Genomic DNA, 22500 nt, shown 5'->3' with positions numbered 1-22500 from the left:
AGGACGAACCTCGTTGTTTTGTATGCATCAATCAATCTGCGCATCTTAACCCCCCCCCCCCAAAGCCACACATCCGGACTGATCTCCCTGTTTAGTCATTATTAACGATATGAGGCCTCCCAGACCATTGCGCACCTACCCCCATCCCCTTACATCACCTGTACATCTACCTGGACAGGAGGACACGTCCGGTGATGCTCCCCTCAGCGCCGCCTCCAACACCAACATGTCCCCGCGTGGAAAAAGGTCTCGATGGTTTAACCCGGATAGAATTCCTCGGCCGGTCCACTCCTGTTGGAGTCTGATTAGCAGAAAATAGAGGCTTTTGTCCGAGCAGCGGTCACTGACCGCCGGGCCCCGCTCGTTTAGGGACGCTCAATCCATTTATCCTCCGTGACGCGCGGTCACGTGGTGTTGGAGCTTGTTTTTTTGGCGCACAGGCCGGAGTCTGAGGACGCACCCAGGGACCAGGAGTCTGAGGACGCACCCAGGGACCAGGAGTCTGAGGACGCACCCAGGGACCAGGAGTCTGAGGACGCACCCAGGGACCAGGAGTCTGAGGACGCACCCAGGGACCAGGAGTCTGAGGACGCACCCAGGGACCAGGAGAACCCACGGCGCGATTTTTATGTCTAGTCTGCTCTACTTTTTAGATTCAAACGCAAACACATAATTTTGTACATGGTCGCACATGATCTCAGGTTTCTAAAATATTGGAAATACTTTCAAAAGGTCACCGGGCTTCATCCGAGCACATGAGCTCATGGGGGGGGACATTGAACTGAGACCCCTGCTGGACGGTTAGAGGTGGAGGTCTGGATCCTGGAACGCATTCCTTCACTACAGGACATCATTCTATACAGTAGTTATGTCTGAACTTCTTTGGGATGAGCCGATGGCTGACAGTCACAGTCAGGTGTGTGTGGGAATTACTTCAGTCACACTTAGAAAAAATAATGTTATTTTTACAAAAAGATAAAACACTTTGATTTTTGACAAAACTATGACATCAAGAAACCAGAAGGACACACAAATCAGTGTGATTATATTTTATTCACATATGTTACATTTTGCATTAAAAGTCCAAGTCTCACTTTCTGGTCAAACTCAGAAAGTTTGAGTCAGCGCCAACAGTAATGTACTGTATTCTCTCCTAATTCATACAGGAGAACCACAAGAGCTTTCAGTTACAATTTATACCCAGTATTCATTGGCTATTTGGTTGCGGTCATTTACGAAGTGGGTGCTGCAAAATTGAAGAAAGTGGGGAAACTCGGTAAACAGAAAAAGCAGCATGCATGATTTCAATTGGAGCTTTTTTTTTTTTTTTTTCAAGTAACTAACTTGTTTCTTCGGTGCAGCATGACGTAGCCCAGCATTTGCAAACCTTGTATCAGCAGTTATCTGGTTTACACTCCATCTTGCAGGCACAACTGGATCAATTTCCTCTCTTCCAGAAGAAACTGATAATTTAGAGAATGACATCGCTAAGACACTTCAATAAAGGTGGCTTGAAGGACGTCATGCACAGTGGAAAATGGATACACACAAGTCTGATAATCTTGTAATGTTGGAATGCAACTATAAATCACAACTATCATGGGTAACGTTAGATACTGCAGTTAGGATGAAATAGTCAAGAATAAAGATTTTTTTCCAAAAACAACTCACATTTCACTGAGTTTCATATCTTGACACAATATTCTAGCATCTCTGCTCTCATATGTTGCTCATTTTTGTCAGCGCAGCTGGACATCGAATTTTAATTCTAAAAGCTTGACTTTGCTGATCGATCGCAGCTTTAACTGCTATAGATTTGGGATATGACCTTATTTTTCAGACGAAAAAAGAAACAAAAAGCACAGAAAGCGCAAAGCTGTGAGAACTGCAGCTAGCGTGATGAGGCGACCGCATACCCCCCCCCCCCCCCTTAGACATTGAAGTGAGTCAGAGTCAACATTCTCAGCCATCTACCAAACACTCAAAGCACAACCTTAGAAAAAAAAATCTTCACAAAGTTAAAATTACTTGAACAATGAGCAGCAGCATTTTTTAAATATCTAAAACTTATTTTAACAGCAAAAAAAAAAAAAAAAAAATTTTCCTGAGGATGGATTGCAACTAGACCCATAAAAAGAGCCTTTGCTTGATTGCAAAAAAAACTCTAGTGTGTTGATGGGTGGACTTGTTCTGCCTACCATCACATGTCAGCAGACAATGAGTGCAAATTGCAATAACATCGCCACACTCATAAGGAGCTTGAACCTCACGCCTGCACAACAGAGTACATTTGATAAATAAAAAGGATATGCATCAACATTATCATAAATGGTGCAAAAGGTAACTAAACCTTGCAGGGACGTCCAGAAATTCATGTTTGTTTGTTTTTTGATTCTTGTCATCTCCAATAAATAAAAAAAGGCTTTAAAAGCCACTTTCAAACCAATTTGATATCTGGGCAAAGTTGTGCTTCTCTGTTTGATCCTACCGAATTGTTTTTTTTTTTCCTGTTGAAAACCACACAATAAATCACTTAAACACACACATGTTAATCTTTAGGGATGATTGTACACCAAAACTTCACATAAACCAAGGCTGTGGCAGGAAAACCTTCCCTGGATGTTTTGTTTCCATCACATAAATAGTTCCCAAAGATTTTGATCGAGGCAGACGCATAAATAAGAAAAAAATCTTTCCCGTCATGGGCTGCCAGCGGATTTGGAAGATCTTAGAGTCCATTATAGTGAGGCCCCCAACGTTTATTGATGTGATCAAAGGTGTGTGAAACCCACTGCTGCTCCAATACTCGATACCGCTCTTCACACAAGAAGAGAGGTTTTCCACGGCTGAAAAAGGATCAGAAGAGAGAGAACATGAGTGAAAGTGGTGTTTATTGTCTCTGCTACAACAAGAATTTGTAAATTTCTAAGGCTTATTTTTTTTATTTCTAATTTTCAATTGTCTTTGCACTTGAAAATATTCTGCATGCATACTGAAAAGTGGTTACAACTCACTGATGCATGCCACCATGCTAGAATGCACTGCACAAACAGTACAGTTTAACTTTGTAAATTTATTGAACCATAACTCATCTAAACATATATACACATTAAAAAAAAACCAAGGGTGATGGATCTACACTGCACTGAAAAAAAAAGTTTTAATGGAATACAATTTGGTGCACTATACTTTGTCGTACCGTAAATCACGATCCTCCTCTCCGTGAGCGTCAAGGTAAACAGAGCCCCATAGGCAGAAACGATGTCCACGGATGATGATGATGACCGAGGCATTTATCAGTAGAAATATGCCGGTAGCTGCGCCACAATGTTGGGAGTGCTGTAAATATCAAAAAGAAAAGACATTAAAACATAATGCATGTAATCTCAGCTGGAAAGTCAGAATACAAGATCAATTTTGTTCAGAATTACTGAGTAACTTACCAAAACACATTCACAGGTACCCTGCTGTTTGCAGCACACACCTTTGAGACAGACAAAGGCGCCACAAACGAGGCAGAGCGCGGGGTCTTTTGGCACCTTTTTGCAGGCAGTGCAGGCCTTCCTGTGGTAGTACTGGAAGATGATGTTGTAGTTATCAGGTAGCTGGAGAAGGCGAGGGGAGGCCCACTGAGGATCCTGGACAAGCAACGTCTTCAAAGTAAAGACAGAAGTATGACAACGATGCATATTCGAACCAGCTACTTTTGTGCAAAAAATTATGTCGTTCAAGTCCTAATCCAAAATCACATTTAATCCAGAAGAAAAAGTTTTGCGTTTACAAAAAAAGTTCTGAAATTCAAAATGTTTCCTTTTTTTCGATGTTGCTGCCAAAACTGAAGAAAATAAACATATCAGGTCCGAAGTTTGTAGTTTTTATGACTTCCCGCGGTTACACCTTTCATTTTGTCCTACGGTGAATATTTGTGACTTAAACTGTCATTCAAAAAACGCCAAACTTAATTCACCAAATTATGGACAACACCCAAGGTTACTGCGATAGTGAATGATGACAGCATGGGACACTTGGGCAGCTACGCAGATCCCCAGAGACACCTTGTCAACCAAGGTTGAAACTAATTTCCAAGTGTCAGCAGCACTTTAGGTTACATGAAACCATTATAGGACGTCAGGCTCAGAATACCTGGTGTGAATATGCAAGTACTAGAGAAAACACATACAAGCAGACTAACTGCCAAATAGTAGTGTTCGCACATTCTCTATAATTTGAAGTGTATGTAATTGCTGTGCTTTACGTGAATCAATAATGACCCTCATCAACATCAATACGAAACTATCAGGCAGACCCATCAACGTTTAATTACACAGAATGAATAAATCCAATGGGCAGCAACAGAAATTCCTAGATGTATCCCATTATCATCGTATCCATGTTTGCTGTCTGCAGACATGTATTGTGTTCTGAATGTAGTACCAGTGATTGCTCAGCCTGTATCTGAGAGAGCCCTGTGACCTCCGTGCACCACTGCGTCACCAGGTCAAAGCCGCTGACCGCCCACTGGAGGCACGAGGCGCTCTGCACGCTGCTGGAAGGCTGAGGGGCAGACGGTAGGAGCCCCAGACACATCGCCATGGATGAGAACTCCTCCTCCTCCTGAGCAAACACAAACAAACCACGGGTGAGGTCTTTCAATAGTACCCTGTGATTCAAGGGGACGTTAAGGGATATAAACTCTCGTCTAGCGATGTTCTCAAACGAGTCATTTTTCTTGTATTGAGACATTTGACCATAATGTGAACAAGATAAGCAGAGATAGTGTCCATTCTAGCTGAAAGGGTACAAAGGGATGGGGTAGCATTAGCAAGCAGCGTGACACTTATGATAAAACAAACCAAGCATCCTGTTAGGTTGTCTCCGTAGAGGTGATGCTGCAGGAGGCAGGCGAGGCGAAGGAATGGCAGGCAGAACTGCTGGAGGCTGAACTCTATAGACTGTGGGGACCACACACTGGAGATCAGCTGGAGAGGGAAACAACAGGAACAGTTGATCAATAACTTGCCAACGGCTTGTTGATAATAATGTGATGTATATCTCCCCTGGCGATTAGAGGTGATAGAAAACCAGGGCTGCTCAGGGCAATGGTCAATTCATTCTTTGAGGAAAGAAAGACAAAGGAGCAGCGAAGAACATCATCCTAAAGGCTGAAGTGACTCATTTCAGACTCACCATTGAGGTTTCCTCAGAGTTGACGTTGTACACACTCTTGTCCTTAGACAGCTCGCTGATAACACAACTGAGCAGTGCTTCAGAAGACTTTTCAGCATTTGCAGCATTCTACAGCAGAAAAATCCAAATGCAGAAATTCACATTTATGTAATTACAAAGAAATTAACATTACAAAGTTAACATGTTATTACAGATGAAAGATGAAACTTTTGATGTTTTTACTCCCTACTCCCTACCAGTATCAATGGAAGACTAAAAATCCTAAAAAACTGTACTGGCTATAATAAAACTCTCCATATTGCCAGTCTAAAAACACACACACACACGCATTTTTCTTCAGTTGGTAAAAACAACCAGACAGAGCTTTCAAAAAGATTTGAAAACAGCAACTATGACAATAGATGACAACAAAACACTAACAAAACAAGAACTATGACTTGAATTAAATTCTGATGTTTCTTCCAGACAAAAAAATTCAGTGGCCTTTTGCTCTGCAGAGTTCGGTAAAATGATTAAATTACCCTTGACCAAGGACAAAGAGTTAAGTAGCTGGAAATGTTGGTCTGTTGCAAATATATTAATGTAACAAATGAGAATATTGGACGCAAATCGAAATGCTTCGCTTTTACGTTTTTACACTGTACTGTTAATTATAACAAATAATGCACAACAATAAGCAAAAGACAGTAATTTCTACCTTCCAATATGATATCAGACATTACTGCCTGTGAGCTGGGATGAAAAATTAACTGGTTTGGCTGGTACTTTATATGGAAGAGAAGCTGCAAGTGTTTATCAAGCTGAAGGAGGAAGAATTTAAAACAGCAGTCTTATCTTGGCTGCTGTTCTTTGTCATAGATTTATAGGGGAGGAATTTCAAGTCCATGGATTTCATTCCTCTGGGCTCTGATCTTTCTTCAGACTGCACATTTTGCAACAACTCCAATTTAATTAAAATGGCATGCTACCAAATATGGATGCTATCCTCATTTTAGATTTAAAATCCATCTTTAAAGCAGCTGTGCCTGAATGTCTACACTATTATTCGTGGAAGTGTAGTAAGAAGATAACAGCTCAGACCTCCATTATGGGTTGAACCTTTCTTAAAGAGTTCAGCTCTTTGTCTTTTGACAATCAAGCTACTCACTCATGATATACTGCTGTTATAGAAACTATGTGAAGATAGAAGTAGTTCAACGAGGACACAGAGTAAAAGTTAAATGTCTTCAGAAGAAAACAACTCTTGTATTTGCTGTATTTGGTTTCAGTGCCACCCTCTGGGACCATTACCACTAAAATATGCTCACCTTCACCAGAGCCCCCGTTGTGCTCCAGGCCTGCCTTTCTTCTGGACTGAACTTGGATGAGAGTGCAGCCAGAGCCTGGACGAACTGCAGGTTGTACAACATCTTCACCACACAGGTAAAGTGCTCTAAGCAGGGAGAGAAGGTGACACTGAGAACACGTTCAAAGACATTACTTGAGTGGAACGTGTGCATTGAATATGAAGATAAAATGCCACTGAAGTGTGTGCAGCAAAATGAGGAGTGTTTCTAGGGCGAAGTGTGATTTAAATAGAACGTCCCAGCCAGTCTACAGCAGAGGGGTTCTGACAGCTCCACTGTCCCGGTCACTCTGACGAGCATCAGGACGCAGAGTTAGAAGGTAAAACTAAAAAAAGGGATCACTTTATAGCAGTCAAGTGCAAAGGAACCCCCAAGGACCAATCGCAGCTCACGCTTTTATCTGTTTAGAAACAGAGGTATTGTAACCCCATTTATCATTTTTGTTTTGACCCTTTAACACAGAAGAACAAACTTAAACAGGAAATTGGCATCCAAGGACACGGACGCTCTCTCTCTCCTACAAAAACTCTATTTGTCGATATCGATGGATCCCGACCCCTCCAGGTGAATTTGAGCAAACGGGCTTGAAAATGACACGTCCAAACCATCCTATAAATAATAAGCAAATTGGATCAATCAATTATGGGATGCACACATTTAGGACCTCTTGCACTGTATGTGTGACATTTCACTGGAATCTGCCTCCTTTTGGAAATGCTGATGCTTAATCATGATGCTTTTTCTTAATCACTCCAAAATGATAAAGATTGCAGAAGGGATGCCATAACCTTGAGAACTATCAGACATTAAAAATAAAAAATTCTACTGATGGGCTACGATGGAGGCGATGCAGCAGCCACACCGAAGGGCACTTTGAGGAGGTACAGCCCTCCCATCACCAAGGTCGAATCTCTCTGATCCTCAAAGCCAAATAGCAGCAACAGGGGCACACATAAGAGATGTGAAACACTCCATTCCATCTCTCATCCCTGATTACTGCTGATAACGCGGCTGTCCTTGTGGAGCAGCCACAGACAGACTCCCCGCTCTCTTAAAAAAAATCATGATGCAGACAGAAGAACTGTACCTTTCCGCAGCGGCTGTGGCATTGTTAGCACGAAAATAATGAGGAGGGAGGGGACATCTCGGAACAGCATGGGTACCTCAGGTCTTTCTTCATCAAAACCACTGCAAAACAAAAAAGGGTTTCCCATCAGTAAAACCTCTGCATGACTAAAATAGTTACTGGAATGACAACAACAAGCTACAAAAATAGGTTTTCATTTTCAGCAAATAAAAAGCTCAACAACCTTGAGCTACCACAGAAATGATTACAACTTGAAAGAGTTTGTTTTTCCATTGCGGTTGACATGATTGAATACATTTATCTAATGATCCATTTGGTGCTTATGATCAGCATGATAAATTAGACAGCAGATTTATTTTTTTCTTGAACTCATTATTAGTAGCAGGTGATGACGTAGCCGTTTCTCACTACATTCATCAAGCCTTCAAACCTGGAATTTAGATCCATCAGGAAAACAGTCGTCTAATCGTCATATTTACGGTGAATCTTGTCTCTTATATCAGACGAGCATACCATATTTCTGTCCTATCATGTGAAAATAAAGCCATAGACAACATTTATGGAAATTTTCCACATGTCTGAATGTCAACAGACACTATTAAAAGGTATAAGAGCATGTCTTTCTGCATGTCAAATTTCAAATTTGTCAAACACATGGGACGGAAAGGTTTGTTGTCTTCGTTCCCAGTAGTACAACCCTCGTTGCGTGTTACATTTTGTGTGTCATCTTTATTTAAATGTCTTCTGTTGACAATTAGAAAGGTTCCACTCTAATGTTGAAAGGCCTCATCGGTTTTGAATGAGGCAAACTGCACTTAAAAAATAATACCTTCTATTACCAAAGCACTCACCACTTAATCCTACTGTGCAATGCAAAGGAGACCCTCAAAGGAAGGAGCTTTCAAACACCAAATACACAAACAACCTTAACCTGAAAAAAAATCTCCTTTCCTCTGTGTTTTATCCAACACCATTTATTCAAGGGCATTTTTGGGGCGGTTTTCGCTGTTCTGTTTAACTAGGTTAGATCAGGTGTAAAGCCTCAGGGTGTCAACGACAGTGCTCCGTCCCGACACCTCAACAAAGTATTTTTAAACAGTAAATGGCTCCTCTGACAATAATGTAAGGCTCCGAGCACTTTAATATTAACAGGTGGAAAAGCTGTCTCACAGCACTAACAGAGAGGAAAGCCTCAACGTGTTCCAACGTACACAGAACGCAGGTAGAGACCGTGTGAAGTCGTAACTATGACTCATATTTTGTTAAATACAGGTGTCTGTTAGAGATGGTTAAGACAGCAGGCAGTCGGGATGCCGTGCTGGTTTGTATGAAATGTGTGTGTACCGGTTGTTCTCTCTTCGCTGAATCTGACAGGGTCGTTTTGCTCTCCGTGGAGTGCCCTGTAATTTGCCAGATGCAGCAATTACTGGTATCTATGGAAACCGCAGATGGCCCCTTTTCTGTTTTTAGCTTCTCTTTGTGTGGAAGAAAAGCTGATGGGGGCAGGAGGAAATGGTCGTGTTTAGAGAGAGAGGGCGAAGTGGCACTCTGATTGCATGTTTATTTGAGGCAGGAAACCGTGTGAGGGACAGTGGAGATGGGAGATGGGGGGGGGGGGGGGGCTTTAAAGAATGCATGAATAAATTTACAGTTAGAGACAAAGTCACTCACTCTGCTTCTCTGCTCTGTGGAACCTGAGTCAGTTTAGTCCAGGGATTGTAGGCTGAATCGATGCTGTACAGACGCATGTGCATGGCCAGCACATGGAACAGCTGATCTGCAAGGGAAGGAAAACACAAAGGCTCATTGTTACTGGTCCGACAAAAACAAAATCAGCGAGCATCTGTTTATCTAAGTTTCCATTGTCGCATCCAACCAGCCAGCAGAGCAGATCAAATGATGGAAGCGGTTGACTTAAACAAACTGCAGGTTAATGGTTCGGCTCAGATAAAACCAGGCCAGGCAAGATGGATACATGGCAGCGCTTTGATAGCCTCGAGCAACGCTTTGTTCAGGTCACACCTGTTCGTCGAAACTAATGGAACATGAAGAGAGATGCCCTACACACACACATCTCTTGTTTATACACCAGCATTTAATGAAAGGACACTTCTGAGCTGATGGCCAACCTTTTGTAAGCAACAGAATTTATGACAATTTATGACAAAATGAAATGAGTTGTCTCCCCATTTTAAATGTTTACATATTACAAATGGGAGAAATGCCCTTGCCTTCATTACTATTCAAGAAATACATTTCTCTGCTATTCTCATAAAAGTATTGCCTAATAGGGACAGATTTGAAAAAAACATTCCATGTTTCCAGTTTCATTCAGATTCATTTCTTGCTGAACTCAACAACCGTCTATGAACATTTCTCTTTAAAATTGTAATTTTATTTGTATTTGATTTTGTTTTCCATAGAATTATTATTCTGTATTGCAGCAAAGTGCTTCAAATATGCAGCGCTGCAACTTGACGTTTGCAGACTTTCAATACTTGGAGCAACACTGCCCTCCGCAGGTAAACGGCAACTCAACCTGAAGAAAAGTAAATATCTGTGTCAGTTCCTCGATACATCCAATTTGTCATCTCAAGCTTATTTCCTTTCCTTCCTCACTACCTCCCAACTCCTAGCAGGAATTAGTCTGGATGGGGAAAGAAAAGGGAGGGTCAGTGGATGAGAAAGAGCAGGGAGGTGAACAAAATCAAGCGTGTCGTTTGCTGCTCCTGTGTTGACACTGCAAAATATGAACAGATGGAGAACACCTAACCAAAGCAGTTTAAATCAATCCACTGGACTTTAAGGAAGTTTCTTGAAAACATTTCACCTCTCATCCAAGAGACTTCTTCGGAACTGAAGAAGTCACCAGTCATAACCATTTTTCAACACATAATAATGGATTAATAATCACAGAAGACATCTTTTCTACAAGTCAAGTTCTTTTACACACCAGGATTCATTATGGAGTGTGTTCTTTGTAAGGTTTCACAAATGTCTTCTCCTGTCTTAAATGAATGGAGCTGGTGATTAAACTCAGTAACAACAATGAATAAAATGAAAGTTAAAAAAAATAAATAAATCAGTGTCTCAAAGGCTTCAAAGCAGACACAAGACACCTGCAAGAAGTTGTCAGCAGGAAATATTTTGAGATGCGGCCGACCATCCAGCCCAGTGCTAATGGAAATTTTGACCTTGCAGTCGCCTTGCAGGTATGTGACAGTTGATCTGCTTGCTGCCTTTGCTGGTGTTGGAAGCCTAAGTTTTCTCAGCTGGGTGAGACGGAGTGACAGACTGTACTTTTATGGCAGGCATAGGTATGATTTATGATGCAACTGCAAGGGACACGTAACCCATCAAGGAAATATTAAAGAACTCAAATACAGAAATTCTGGCAGTTTTATATAGCAATATTTATTTGTTGACTTTCAAAAACTTTCAGGGTTTTAATAATTTCAACCTGAGCTATCTTACAATGAAAGATCAAAAAAATCTATGCTTATATTATTGATTTTCACAGAATTCAATGCTTGAAGTGCATATTATGTTTGTGTGTAGTTTATTGCGTCCACTTTTAAACTGAACGGCAGCTCGGCCCATCATTTTCTCATCAGTTGAACAACAGGCTTAGGAGCCCTGTGAGCTCTCACAGTTAGCATACGTCTGCTGTTTCCTCCTCATCCATTTCCTCAAAAAGAGAAAACACTAATGCACTGCATCTCTGGTAAATTTGGCTGTCAGCACGTCCATGCAGTTAATGTAGTTCGCTAACGGTAAATCTCCAGTGTGAAATCTCTTTTCAGCCCCTCAAGGATGACAAGCCATTTCACTGCAGCAGGCACAACACGACAGAATAATTAAACAAACAGGAAACGAAAAACTCAGCTGTGACACCTTCAGATGGACTTTTTTTGTTGCAACGCCACACAGATATTTGTGCAGTTGACTAAAAAATTGAAGATCAGTAATCAATACAATGAATGATGGTGGTGATCAATCATCCGCTTTTTGTTTGAGATTCAACTAAAACCTCAGGGTTGATCCTCCCCCTGACATTTCCCCCCCCGTCAGCAGTCACACAATAAACTAAGACAGCATCAAACCCATTTGTCTGCTTCATTTGGTCCGACTGCTCCCAACAGCACGCTGGGGACAACGTCTACCCTTGCCTGCCATTTCCAATCCACTCGTAGAGTTTTCTCTTTTAATGGTTCAGCTGCAAAACGGAAGTCGGTTTGATCTCAAGTCTGACCCCTTTCAAACAAAGCCCAATGGAAACTGATGCACTGCCACCCTCACTAGAGTACTACAGCTTAACTATAAGCTACCATAAAAACACTTGTGTATTAATAATACATGCTGCAACCTCACAACAGGTCAATGGGTGGCGCATGGTTAAACAACGGAAATCAATAAAGTCAAATAAGTCAATTAACTTAAGATTCTGTTTTGTGTTCAACCCAAACATGTGTTAAAGTCAAGTCATGGGTATTGCCTTGCATGTTGTTAAGCTTTAAGAGTCGGAGGAGAAACAGCATCATCAGACATAAATCATGGGGAGGTCTAGGAGTACTCACTGAGACAGGAGCGTTTGGCAGCTGCACTGGCCCCTCCAGAGCACAGGTTTCCTCCCCGGTGCACAAGTTCCAGCTCCAGGTTGGTCCTGAGGACAAAGTCATAACTCATAACTTAGATGGCAGCAGGCACACGAATGAAAACAGCAGGTAAGTTTTAATAAAAGACACATAGCAAGATTTTACTTCCTGTCAAAGAGATAAAGCAAAATGGATCAAGCAAACTGGTAAAACAAGATCTCTTAACTTGTCATTAATTAAATTATGTAGACTTGTGTGATTTAACTAAAATTGATCCTTCGCGACAAGGGTTATTTCCAGATCCATCCATCTATCCAATGTCATAACCGCTTCGTCCGCTGTCGCGGGAGGCTGGGACATATCTCAGCTGGGCGTGAGATAACAATCCAAATCACAATCTACCACATTTTCTCTAAATTCAATAAGAACAAATGACTACATACAACAGTTTAATTATATTTTGTAATACTCTTAACAAAAGGAACATGCTAAGTTTTTATGTCTTTCCTTCTCATTTTTACAACTTTAGTAAATTGCCATTCAGCTATGTATGTTGTGGATGTGAGTACGCTTTGATATGATTTTGTGTAGATGGTAAAAGATGGTTTTTGAGTCAGCTGTACAGAACATTCAGCACCACAAAGTACAACTTTCTAGACATTGTTTGAGCCGAAAGGAGCTTTTCTATTCGGTTTCCTGTTTCATATTCAAACTTTTTGATGTTTGTGTTGCCCTAAAGAAGATGTTCCACCTGCATCGATGCAGAGAGGAAAAACTCGAGCACATAATGAAATATATCACTGGGTTAAAGGTACAATTTGTAATTCCATAACAGAAAGGATAACTCTGAATATGAAATGATGTTTTTAGCCTACATACATCATCCTGCCACGCGTCCTGAACATGTGGTCTACTTCATGTTATACCTGCACATTAATGAACACTAAAGGAGAATCATCAGTCAGTGTCTGCTGGCTAAAGAAGTTGGAAGCAGTCATTCAATTAAATGAACAAGTGGGCCCCAGAGTGCAATACAACTAGAGGGCGTCACATTCCTGCCAAATATAATATAAATATGTGAGAGAAATATTATAGTAGTTTGGCGTTATCTTAAATTTAATTCTTTTTTTTTTTTGGCTATCATTTTTCACACTTTTTATATTTTTAATTCTAGGTGTCGATCTCCCTTAAAATAGCCATCAACTGTTCATGTGTTAGAGAATGGTGATATTGGCATATTGACTGAGATCATATTCAGCTTTTGATTACATCTGCGTCTTTTACCGACTTGATTAGAGAGATGAAAGACGCTGCATAGTAAAGCCATTTGACTTTTAATATTCCTATTTTGCAACAGCAATTCCGTATCCAGTAAATGACAGCTTTCCAAGACTGATTTTGCAGGATGTGGACGATTTGCATAAAGGCTGTTCACAACCAAAATTCATGCATAATCTGCACTGTGAATATCCCATGCATATCAAAGCATATTTCACTCCTGAATGTTAATTCTTCAACACAAAATCTGTGAACAACAACCACAAAAAAAAATCTAACCAAACCCTCTAACAATGTAAATAGATAGTGAAAGCAGATAGGTATCGTGGAAACAAGACCAATCTGGGCCTGTTTTCATCTTGCCACCGGCCATTTCCTTCTATAGGCCAGGGAAGTGGGGGCAAATCCTTGGGTTTCCTGGGAGAAAAAGCAATTTCACATAGATAATGCAGCCACGGTGAAGCTCCATCTGGCTTTTGCTGATAAGGGTGCCCCTGTAACAAAGGAATTTTCCATTCCTAAGGCAATTTGCAGTGCTCATTGAACTTCAGAGAGCCAACAGGCACCCAGACACACTCCAGGGATCTTTTCTTTCAGGGTGGAGAGTACTGATGGACCCAAAGGACTGGGTGGGCAAAAGGTCTGGATGGTTACAGGATGAACCATCAGCTACTCATTTCTCTCACGTGTGTCAAGCTTGTTGAGGGGATACAAGTCCATGAAAAAGGACTGCACATTTTTTGTCTTCTTTTGTCTTTTCACCAGAGGGTTGGTGAAGTGTCATGCAGTTAAGATTCATTTCCAAAATCTCAACAAAAATGTGAAAAAAAAACAACGTGTGAAGGACCATTAGACGGTGGAATAAACTCATCGTCAGACCTCATAAATGAAGAAAGACCACGAGTCAATACCATTTAACTGTGGCCTGGAGTGACGGAGCTCTTGAGGCTGCTTCAGAAGGCCATTATTTTTACAACACATCAAGAAGCAATGCAGCACTATGAAGTAATGACAAGTATGAACTGAAAACAACACCTCCAGAGCAAAATAAACATTTCAGGAAAACAGAAAAATTGCAAAGCTGGTGATCTAATTGATGCCAGGATGAGGTACTTTCACTTTCATCTTAGAACATCTTTCTAGAAACTGACAAAAAGGACACCGCTGTCGTTTTGAATGAACAGTCTTTGTTATTCAAGCGTAGGAGCTGGCATTTAGAGCGAAGCAAAAGGCAGGCTTTTATTCCACTGGTCCCAATAATCAGCAGTGTTTGCGAAGATGTGGGAAGTGGTGCAAAAAAGAATCTCCATGTTTAAGAATAGCAGAATCAGAGAAAGCATACAGTATTTTCACAGATTCACTGATGAAGTTATGAATGCACAAACATTTAAGACCACTGTTGGTTTTGAAGAGTAAATATTCAGCTAATCCACAATGCTTTGTGGGATTGGCCAGGAAGTCATACATTTACAGTAGACTCTACCCCACCATTTGGCTATTTACTTCACCAACCCATCCATCCAATTCTAGACCTGTCTGGATCACCCTGGCAACAGGCTAAACATGGTAGTTGCTTTGTGGAAACCACAATGAGATACAACACACAAAACACTTAAGCATATTCCAAGTCCATCTTTGACACCCTGATCTCATCCATATTCGAGATTTACATCATTTATTAGATACCTACTTTGTTTTTTTATTTTTTTTAATTTAGCCAGTTTTTTAACACATAACTTTCATAATTTTTTTGCAAAACACAACAGACAGAACAGAAAACCAAATCAGGATTAACTGACCAATCACACGGTTTGACTCAACTTCGTGACAACAGCATTCTAGAGGCTCTATCTAAGCTCAGTGCAACAATGATCTCACCTGGCCACGGAGTACATGAAGAGGAAATCGTTGTCGGGGGAACCGGGGTTCTTGCCATAGTCCATGTATTTCTTCTGGGTGGTATTCTTAATGTCTTTAATAACAAACTCCATCTCTTTACTCAAGTTGGATTCCGTCTTAAACGTAAGAATACACATAAATGATGAACATAAATTGATCAGAAATTATCAGAATTGTAATAATAAGAAAAATTCATATGAAGATTCACAATTAGTTTGAAATCATATTTAAGATTAAGCCATAAATGCATGGGCCACATGCTCACATTTAACCAATCATAAAAAAAAACCCTGAGTAGCTTTTGCCTTACCTCATTTCATTAGCAGAAGGGAGTGGAGTGGAAGTAATACTGGAACTTCAACATTAGTTTTTATGAGTCATGTCACACATTACTGATTTCTGGATAATGTGCAAGTGGACCCTAAATCTAATTCTATATCTCTGTGACAGCCAGACAATAATCTGTTGGCTGCATTTTTGAAATACAGCTGTGTAAAACCTTCTGGGTGTTTTTAGTCATTATGTCCAGAATTTGTTCTAAGACTTACTGCGAAAAGCCCGACTTTCTCCTGAAGATCTTCCACCTCTTTTACAAGAACACATAGCTTCTTATTTGTAGGTGCATGCCAGGCACCGGCCTCTGTGCCCCGTCCAGGTCGACAAGGAAGGACACTGTTAGCAAACTGTCTACACAGTGGGCAGGTAAATTCACCCTTATCCACGGAGAAACCTTGGAGGACCTGGTCATTCTGGGAAATAAAGACATTTAAATGTTAAATATGACCGAGCAATCCAGACTCAAAACTTAGAAGAGGCGACTGATAGTGAACTTTCTAAATAGAATTGATATGTTGTATGTAGGACTGCACAATGTCCCTCTCATCCTAAGATAAACAATTATTAACACAGAATGGATCTAAGGCTTTAGAAACCTTCAGTAGTCCAGCAATTAGTCTATTACCTATTATGTTTGTCTTTATAATACTCTGAGGTAAATTGTTTTGTTGATATCTTGATTACTTCAAGTGCAAAAAAACCCTAAAGGCTTATTTTTTTAGTTTGAAATACCTGGGTAACAAATTTCACACTCAAGTAGCTCTGATCACAAATCATTTTGAACATTAACTTGACTAATGATACCAAAACCTAATCAACTGACAGAATTGCATTGATAAACTTTCTGTCAATTAACTACGACAATTAATGAACCCTTATTTCATTGGGTCGCACATTTTCTTACCCTCAGAGACTCCATGTACGACTTATGGCAATCTATATGCAAAGTGTGTCCACAGGTCTGGACGTAGACGCCTCCATCCCAACCTATCGACACCGACTGCAGACAAGAGCTCTGCAGAATTCCAAGCAGAAAAATCACATAGATAACAGCTTCCTGGGCCTTTTTGTATATTTATTTATATTTATTTGTTTTGGGGTACATGAACTTTTTTTAAATGCAATATAGAGTAAATTCTGTTGAGCTGTTTTAAAGTCAGCAGCAAGAACAAAATGGATTGCAAGAGTGAATGGCCAGCATTTCATTTGTTTATGTCCAATTCAACCAGCATAATTGCTTTTGGTATAGGATTGTGGTGGAAGATAATCAATACACAACACTGGTATGACAAGCAAATTAAAAATATATATATTTTCAATAAAGCTCTAATAGTTTTCAGTAATGAATTTCTAGGTAATGAAGTTTTCCTGGAAGTGCTGCCCACGGTTTGCGGAATCAAAAACAACTAGTATTGAATATATTGAACAACTAATATTCAAGTAATTAGTAATTAATGAGTCATAATGAGCGATTGGTTTAGAATAAATCAGGAGAGATTAAATAAGACTCCTGAAATCTTTCACTTCATAGATATTTATGAACTAATCATTACTTAATTCTTCAGTTTCGTAGCTTTCCATTTGTTCAAATCCTGGTTTTCAGGATGACTGATCAATTATCAGATTGGTCCAGATTCATTTGTAAATATTAACTTGTCAGAGACTCAAATTTTTGTGTACGATGTTGTGTCATTCAGACAGAATGGAGGAAAGTCACCAGAGCTGCTAAACGTGTTCTTCATCATGTTATTTTGTTCTTCTCTGGCATAAAACCACCCATTCGTTGGGAGATACCTACATCTTTGAAGAATCGCTGCATGAGCGATAATCTGACATCATGAGCGACTCCGCACGTGTCTGCAGCGTAGATGTGCTCTTCATCACTGGTGGGTAGATCCTTAGCCTCTTTGCTTTTGCAGCGGTGCCCGAGTACTGAAAGCCAATGACATCAGTCAGTGATGACTAAACTAAAGTCAGTTTAACTTACATTCAATATTCACACAGTGTAGAACTTATGTAGGTTTATCAGCTGAATTTAAAAATGACAGAAAATGCTGATGATCTTGTATTCCTACTTTGCAAACCAAAAGATGACTGAATCAATTGAGTGTTTTTGTCTCACTCACCATCTAAACCCAACGTGATCAATTTAAAATGATGTAAAACGGAAAAAAAGGCAACAACTCTTCAAAAGGTTCCGAAACACTAACTTCTCAGTAAAGACGGGTATGTTTACATTATATTTCTAGGTACAGATAAATGATACACACGCTGGTATTCGACAACAATACAGTTGTAATGGAAAACATGAAGCTTTAAATGATGGTCTCTAGGTGTGATTGTATGCTATTATAGATATTTTTAGATGTGAGGTCGGAGTCTTCTGAACCGTTTCATAAGGTGACTAAATGAGAATCCAATATGCCATTTATCTGGAAGGTGTTGAGTGACGCCCAGCTGTCCATACTGAATAGAATTGACCTCTTACAATGACAGGCTGCATGTACAAGTGAGCAGAAATCAACACAGATGATAAATGAGTCAATTAAAACAATCAACCAACCTATTAAAAAATCAGATTTTCAATACATTGGGTGCCGCAGTAAAGTTCAGGATTTCAGCACCTCAGAAGGGAAGGGTAGGGTGTTGGGACTACCTGAAGATGCTTGGAGGAGAACCACCAGACCTGTGGGTCTGTCCTCAGTTGACGGTCCACTCTGGCCACAGATGACACAGTCGTAAAGAACCTCAGACTCCATGATTTCCGATGCTCCGAGGTCCATGGCTGCATCAGCTTCAGGGGATTCTAGAGAGGAAGAAAGTATGAATCTGAAAAAAAGCTCACAAAAGCTGACCCAAATACAGTTCAGCATGAAACAGTCAAAACTAAATGCACTACAATAGCTGAAGCGAACAACCATTTCAAACCTGAAAAAAAACAATTCAGAGAATATCCTCAAAATCATTTTCAATTACTGTATATATAAGAATTTCATTCACCTCTTAGTAAAAGAAAAGCATTCACCATCTCAGAAACAGACACATTTAGACATACCATGGTCTAAAAGGTTCTCCTATAGCGAGATCAGAATGAAGGGAGGTCAGCGACTGCAAACCATAATCTAATTTCTCTGTTACACAACACTGCTCCTCTCTAATTTACACAGACAGTTTGATGATACAAAAGATAAAAAATACCAGAATGGGACTGAAGCATCTACATATAAATATAGGCTACACACTACAACCATCTGAATGACTGGCACTGAAGTAGAAATTAATTACCGAAGTGAATCAGTCTTAAATGTTAAAAACTGTGTTCAATTTGAGCAGAAATATCGTTGAGAAATGTCAAGCTGTATTGGAAATTGATTTATTACTTCTTGGGAAAATATGTTTTCAAGAGAGGTCAGTGTGTTCCTGGGGAAATGAAGGATGCATTAGATGTCAGTGCTACAGCGTTAGCCCCAGGCCATTCCATAGCGCCACCATTGTGTGCACACGCACAAACAATAAACAAACAAATAAATAAATAAAACACACGTTTGAGAAATGTACGACTACAAGGACACATAAAATGTCATTGCGCTGATGCTTCATGCTTCCTACATCGTACATTCTTTTTAAAAACTGTTCATAACAAAGGTTTATAATTTTTCAAAGGTTAGATTGTTCTTAAGGAGTATTGGTTAGTCTATATTACATTAATCACTGATTTGACAATATGTTTGATATCGTTTGTTGTGGTACATTAAATTGGAAACTAGATTGAAACACATTAAATTATGACATTCGGTTACTGTAGCAGCAGAGAAATTTCTTCACTGAGGTCTGTTATCCTCAGGCGCAGAGAAAAACACATTTGGAAAATAAATGTTGCTTGAAAATCCTCCATCAGTTTTTCTTTACTATGATCACAACAAATAAACATACACAATCACCACCATTTTTGGGAGGGGAGATCCCACAGACAGTAAATTGCATTGACTTGTAGTTTGTTTTGTTTTGAATTATCCTCTTTCCATCTAATGTAAAAGAATCAAAGGCGACACAAAGACAGCAGAGAGCATAAAGTAAAGCAGTTAAAATTAGAGCTCAGCTGTTTGTGTGCAGAAAGAGGTCAAAACGCAGCATTGCCAGAATGATCCGTATGATCACAGCAGCCATTACTCATTCACTAACTATGCTGTGTCAGGGTGGGCCCTGAGAGTCCAGCCCACTATTACTGCTCTGATCCTATGTGCCCTCAGTCAGCAGCCACCCACACTCCCACAAGATCACTCTCTCAGTCTCCCCTAACAGGCCTGTGGAGACCACCAGCAAGGACTCAGCCCACTTTCACCTTTCCCCAGTGAAAAACGCTGGGGATGATGGGTTTATTTCAGCCCACAGCAGCAATACGCCCTTCAAACTGGAAGGCTTAATGTAACCCATTGTACTTTTAGAAGGTCTGGTACACTTGAGTCACAACAATCCTAGTTTGATAAGCACATTCAAATGCAACGGCAGCAGATCATCAACAGACATTACATTTATTATGAGAGCTATTTCTCAACATTTCAGATGCAACAGATAACTTTGACAGTTACCATGAGTGATGGATGCACAAACCAACATGTTGGTAGGAAGACATGCTTTATCATCATTCACTTTCATTTTTACTACAGAAAGCTAGAGGAAGAATAAATGAAGGACAACAGATTCATTAAGATGAATCCAAATGTTTTAAGTTAGGGTTAGTCATTTGTTGCAACCATTACCACCGAGTTTCTTTTAGACAATGGCCTCTGCAGATATTGTGATGCATTAAATTAAAGTTCCAAGGTCACAACTTACCAACATCCATGGCTGTTTCCATGAAGCTCTTCTGTCTGGAAGCAAACTCAGCGAGTAATTTCTGTTGCCTCTCTCTGGCCCTCTGGCGTCTGAATGGAAAACAAGTGAAATAAAATATTTGATGAAAGCATAGCAGTTCGCACATTTATACTTGTAACAACAAAAGAAAAAGAAAAAAATCAAACATTTGGACATGCCTCAGTATCCACTTAACAAATGACTGAAATCATATCTATTCTCTTACATATGAGATGACAGAACTAATCTCCAGTGGAAAATAAAATTAATGTATGAAAGTCATTTCCTACATTGACATTGCCCCTCCTAGTGACGACTTCCACTTCACCAGAGCATTAAAGCATCCTGGGAATAAACACGCCTGCTGTCTAGGACATAAGCAGGACACTCTTCCATGAAGAAGGGGACACTAATATCTTTACAGCTGGTGATTCCAACAAGGTTTTGTGGAGGAAGTTGGAAATGTTGAATTCCAAACGAATGCGGTGGGTTGAGTCCCACTCTGTGGACTCCCAGGGTGAGAGCTGACTGTAAATTAAGTCCCTAATAAGAGGACATAAACAAATGCTGACAGGAGTGTCACAGCTCAATAATTTCACTGATGGCTTCAGGGGTGCCGACAACCAGCATGAGGAATGAGCACCGGTTCCTCGCTTCTCACTGCCACTGGATGCACTGCTGCCTGACGGTTGCCTTGGCAACAGAACCAGTTTGTGTGAATGGGAGAGATTCTACCTTTACCTTTATCTGAGAGGTGAAGCCAGCACAAAATCAGGTCATTATGAAATGGTTATAACCCATTCCATCATCATTAGGGGAGTGAAATAGGGGAAACGGGCTGGTGGCTCAATGTGAGGTGAAAATCTGACTTGATTTTTATAAGGAGCCAAAGGACCCAATTTTGTTAAAGGTACCATATAAATACAGTACAGCATGTGCATAAGATAAATATTTGGATTTTTTTTCTTCAGCAAATTTAATCTACAACATCTGCTAATAAATACTAATGCTTTCCTCTTTGCATCATTTCTTATTCACCTAAATAATCCTTCAATACTTGCTCTAAAAGCACACTTTGCAAGAAACGCACTAATCAAAAAAAAAAAAATTCAAGAAAAGCAACTGAATCTCGTTCCCAGCTTGATGACTTTCTTTCTGCAGATGCCAACACGTGTCCCCTAACGCAGAACAACACTCACAAAACAAGAAATAAATAGACAGAGGATGTGTAACTGTTGGCGTCTCCACAGACAGCCTCACACTCCTGGTGCATGAGAAGCAACAAAGGAGAGGAATTATGTACAATATATTTAGGACAATCCTGCACAGTAAACTTCACATTTACATTTCATTATAATCAAGGAGTGTAAACGTATAGTGGTGATGAGAGGTATGTTACCTCTCTTCTTTATCCATGGTCTTCTTGTCAGAGGGATTGTTCTTCTTTGGTGGAACAGGGGGGCACACCTTCCCGCAAATGTCTTGGATGCTACGCTTGATCTGGTTGCTGCGCATGGCCGCCTTGGTGAGGATGCGTTCAATGGCCGTGATGCCATCACCGTGAGCGTGAAGGTTCGTATCCATATTCTCCAGCCAGGACGCTGACAGAGAGTTCTGCTTGGACGAAAGCTTCTGGTGGAGCTTGATTAGGATGGACAGCATGCTCTCCCGGATCTCCAGGATCTCCGTCACCAGCTGTGGAGGTGTTCCTGGCGGGACCCAGCGTGTGGAGGAGCTCTTGGGCCGGACAGCCTGGGCAGCCTCAGTGTTGCTGCGGTTGATTATCTCCTGAAACTTCCTCCTGCGCTCTGCGACGAGACTGAACACCTGAGCTTCACGCAAATTCTAGGAATACAAAGAAAAAAAATACAAATTCAACGTCGTTTCCATTCACACGATACCACATAGTTGATGAATC

At 40.4% G+C, this 22500-nt stretch overlaps 2 protein-coding genes across 7 annotated transcripts in view; both read right to left on the bottom strand.

Moving 5' to 3' along the window:
* The window catches only part of myo3b (myosin IIIB), a 60393-nt gene extending 59497 nt beyond the window's left edge, over nucleotides 1-896 (bottom strand). For all 5 annotated transcript variants that reach the window (XM_068328469.1, XM_068328471.1, XM_068328470.1 and 2 more), the window contains exon 1: nucleotides 171-896. The gene's annotated coding sequence lies outside the window, so the exon portion shown is untranslated. The remainder of the gene's footprint in view (nucleotides 1-170) is intronic.
* Nucleotides 897-1034: 138 nt separating this feature from the next.
* The window catches only part of ubr3 (ubiquitin protein ligase E3 component n-recognin 3), a 35946-nt gene continuing 14480 nt past the window's right edge, over nucleotides 1035-22500 (bottom strand). For both annotated transcript variants that reach the window (XM_068328467.1, XM_068328468.1), the window contains 17 exons: nucleotides 21982-22427; nucleotides 20565-20653; nucleotides 18385-18534; nucleotides 17527-17660; nucleotides 16633-16743; nucleotides 15941-16141; nucleotides 15372-15508; nucleotides 12198-12283; nucleotides 9292-9397; nucleotides 7621-7721; nucleotides 6495-6619; nucleotides 5188-5295; nucleotides 4854-4979; nucleotides 4435-4614; nucleotides 3444-3653; nucleotides 3200-3339; nucleotides 1035-2846 (listed from right to left, as the gene is read on the bottom strand). In XM_068328467.1, the coding sequence (XP_068184568.1) occupies nucleotides 2729-2846; nucleotides 3200-3339; nucleotides 3444-3653; nucleotides 4435-4614; nucleotides 4854-4979; nucleotides 5188-5295; nucleotides 6495-6619; nucleotides 7621-7721; nucleotides 9292-9397; nucleotides 12198-12283; nucleotides 15372-15508; nucleotides 15941-16141; nucleotides 16633-16743; nucleotides 17527-17660; nucleotides 18385-18534; nucleotides 20565-20653; nucleotides 21982-22427 (2568 nt within the window). In that variant the 3' untranslated portion in view covers nucleotides 1035-2728. The remainder of the gene's footprint in view (nucleotides 2847-3199; nucleotides 3340-3443; nucleotides 3654-4434; nucleotides 4615-4853; nucleotides 4980-5187; nucleotides 5296-6494; nucleotides 6620-7620; nucleotides 7722-9291; nucleotides 9398-12197; nucleotides 12284-15371; nucleotides 15509-15940; nucleotides 16142-16632; nucleotides 16744-17526; nucleotides 17661-18384; nucleotides 18535-20564; nucleotides 20654-21981; nucleotides 22428-22500) is intronic.

This window comes from Antennarius striatus, chromosome 12 (assembly GCF_040054535.1).
Source record: "Antennarius striatus isolate MH-2024 chromosome 12, ASM4005453v1, whole genome shotgun sequence".
Lineage (NCBI taxonomy): Eukaryota > Metazoa > Chordata > Actinopteri > Lophiiformes > Antennariidae > Antennarius > Antennarius striatus.
Note: the sequence above shows the minus strand (reverse complement) of the source record. Positions and strands in the feature narration are given on the sequence as shown.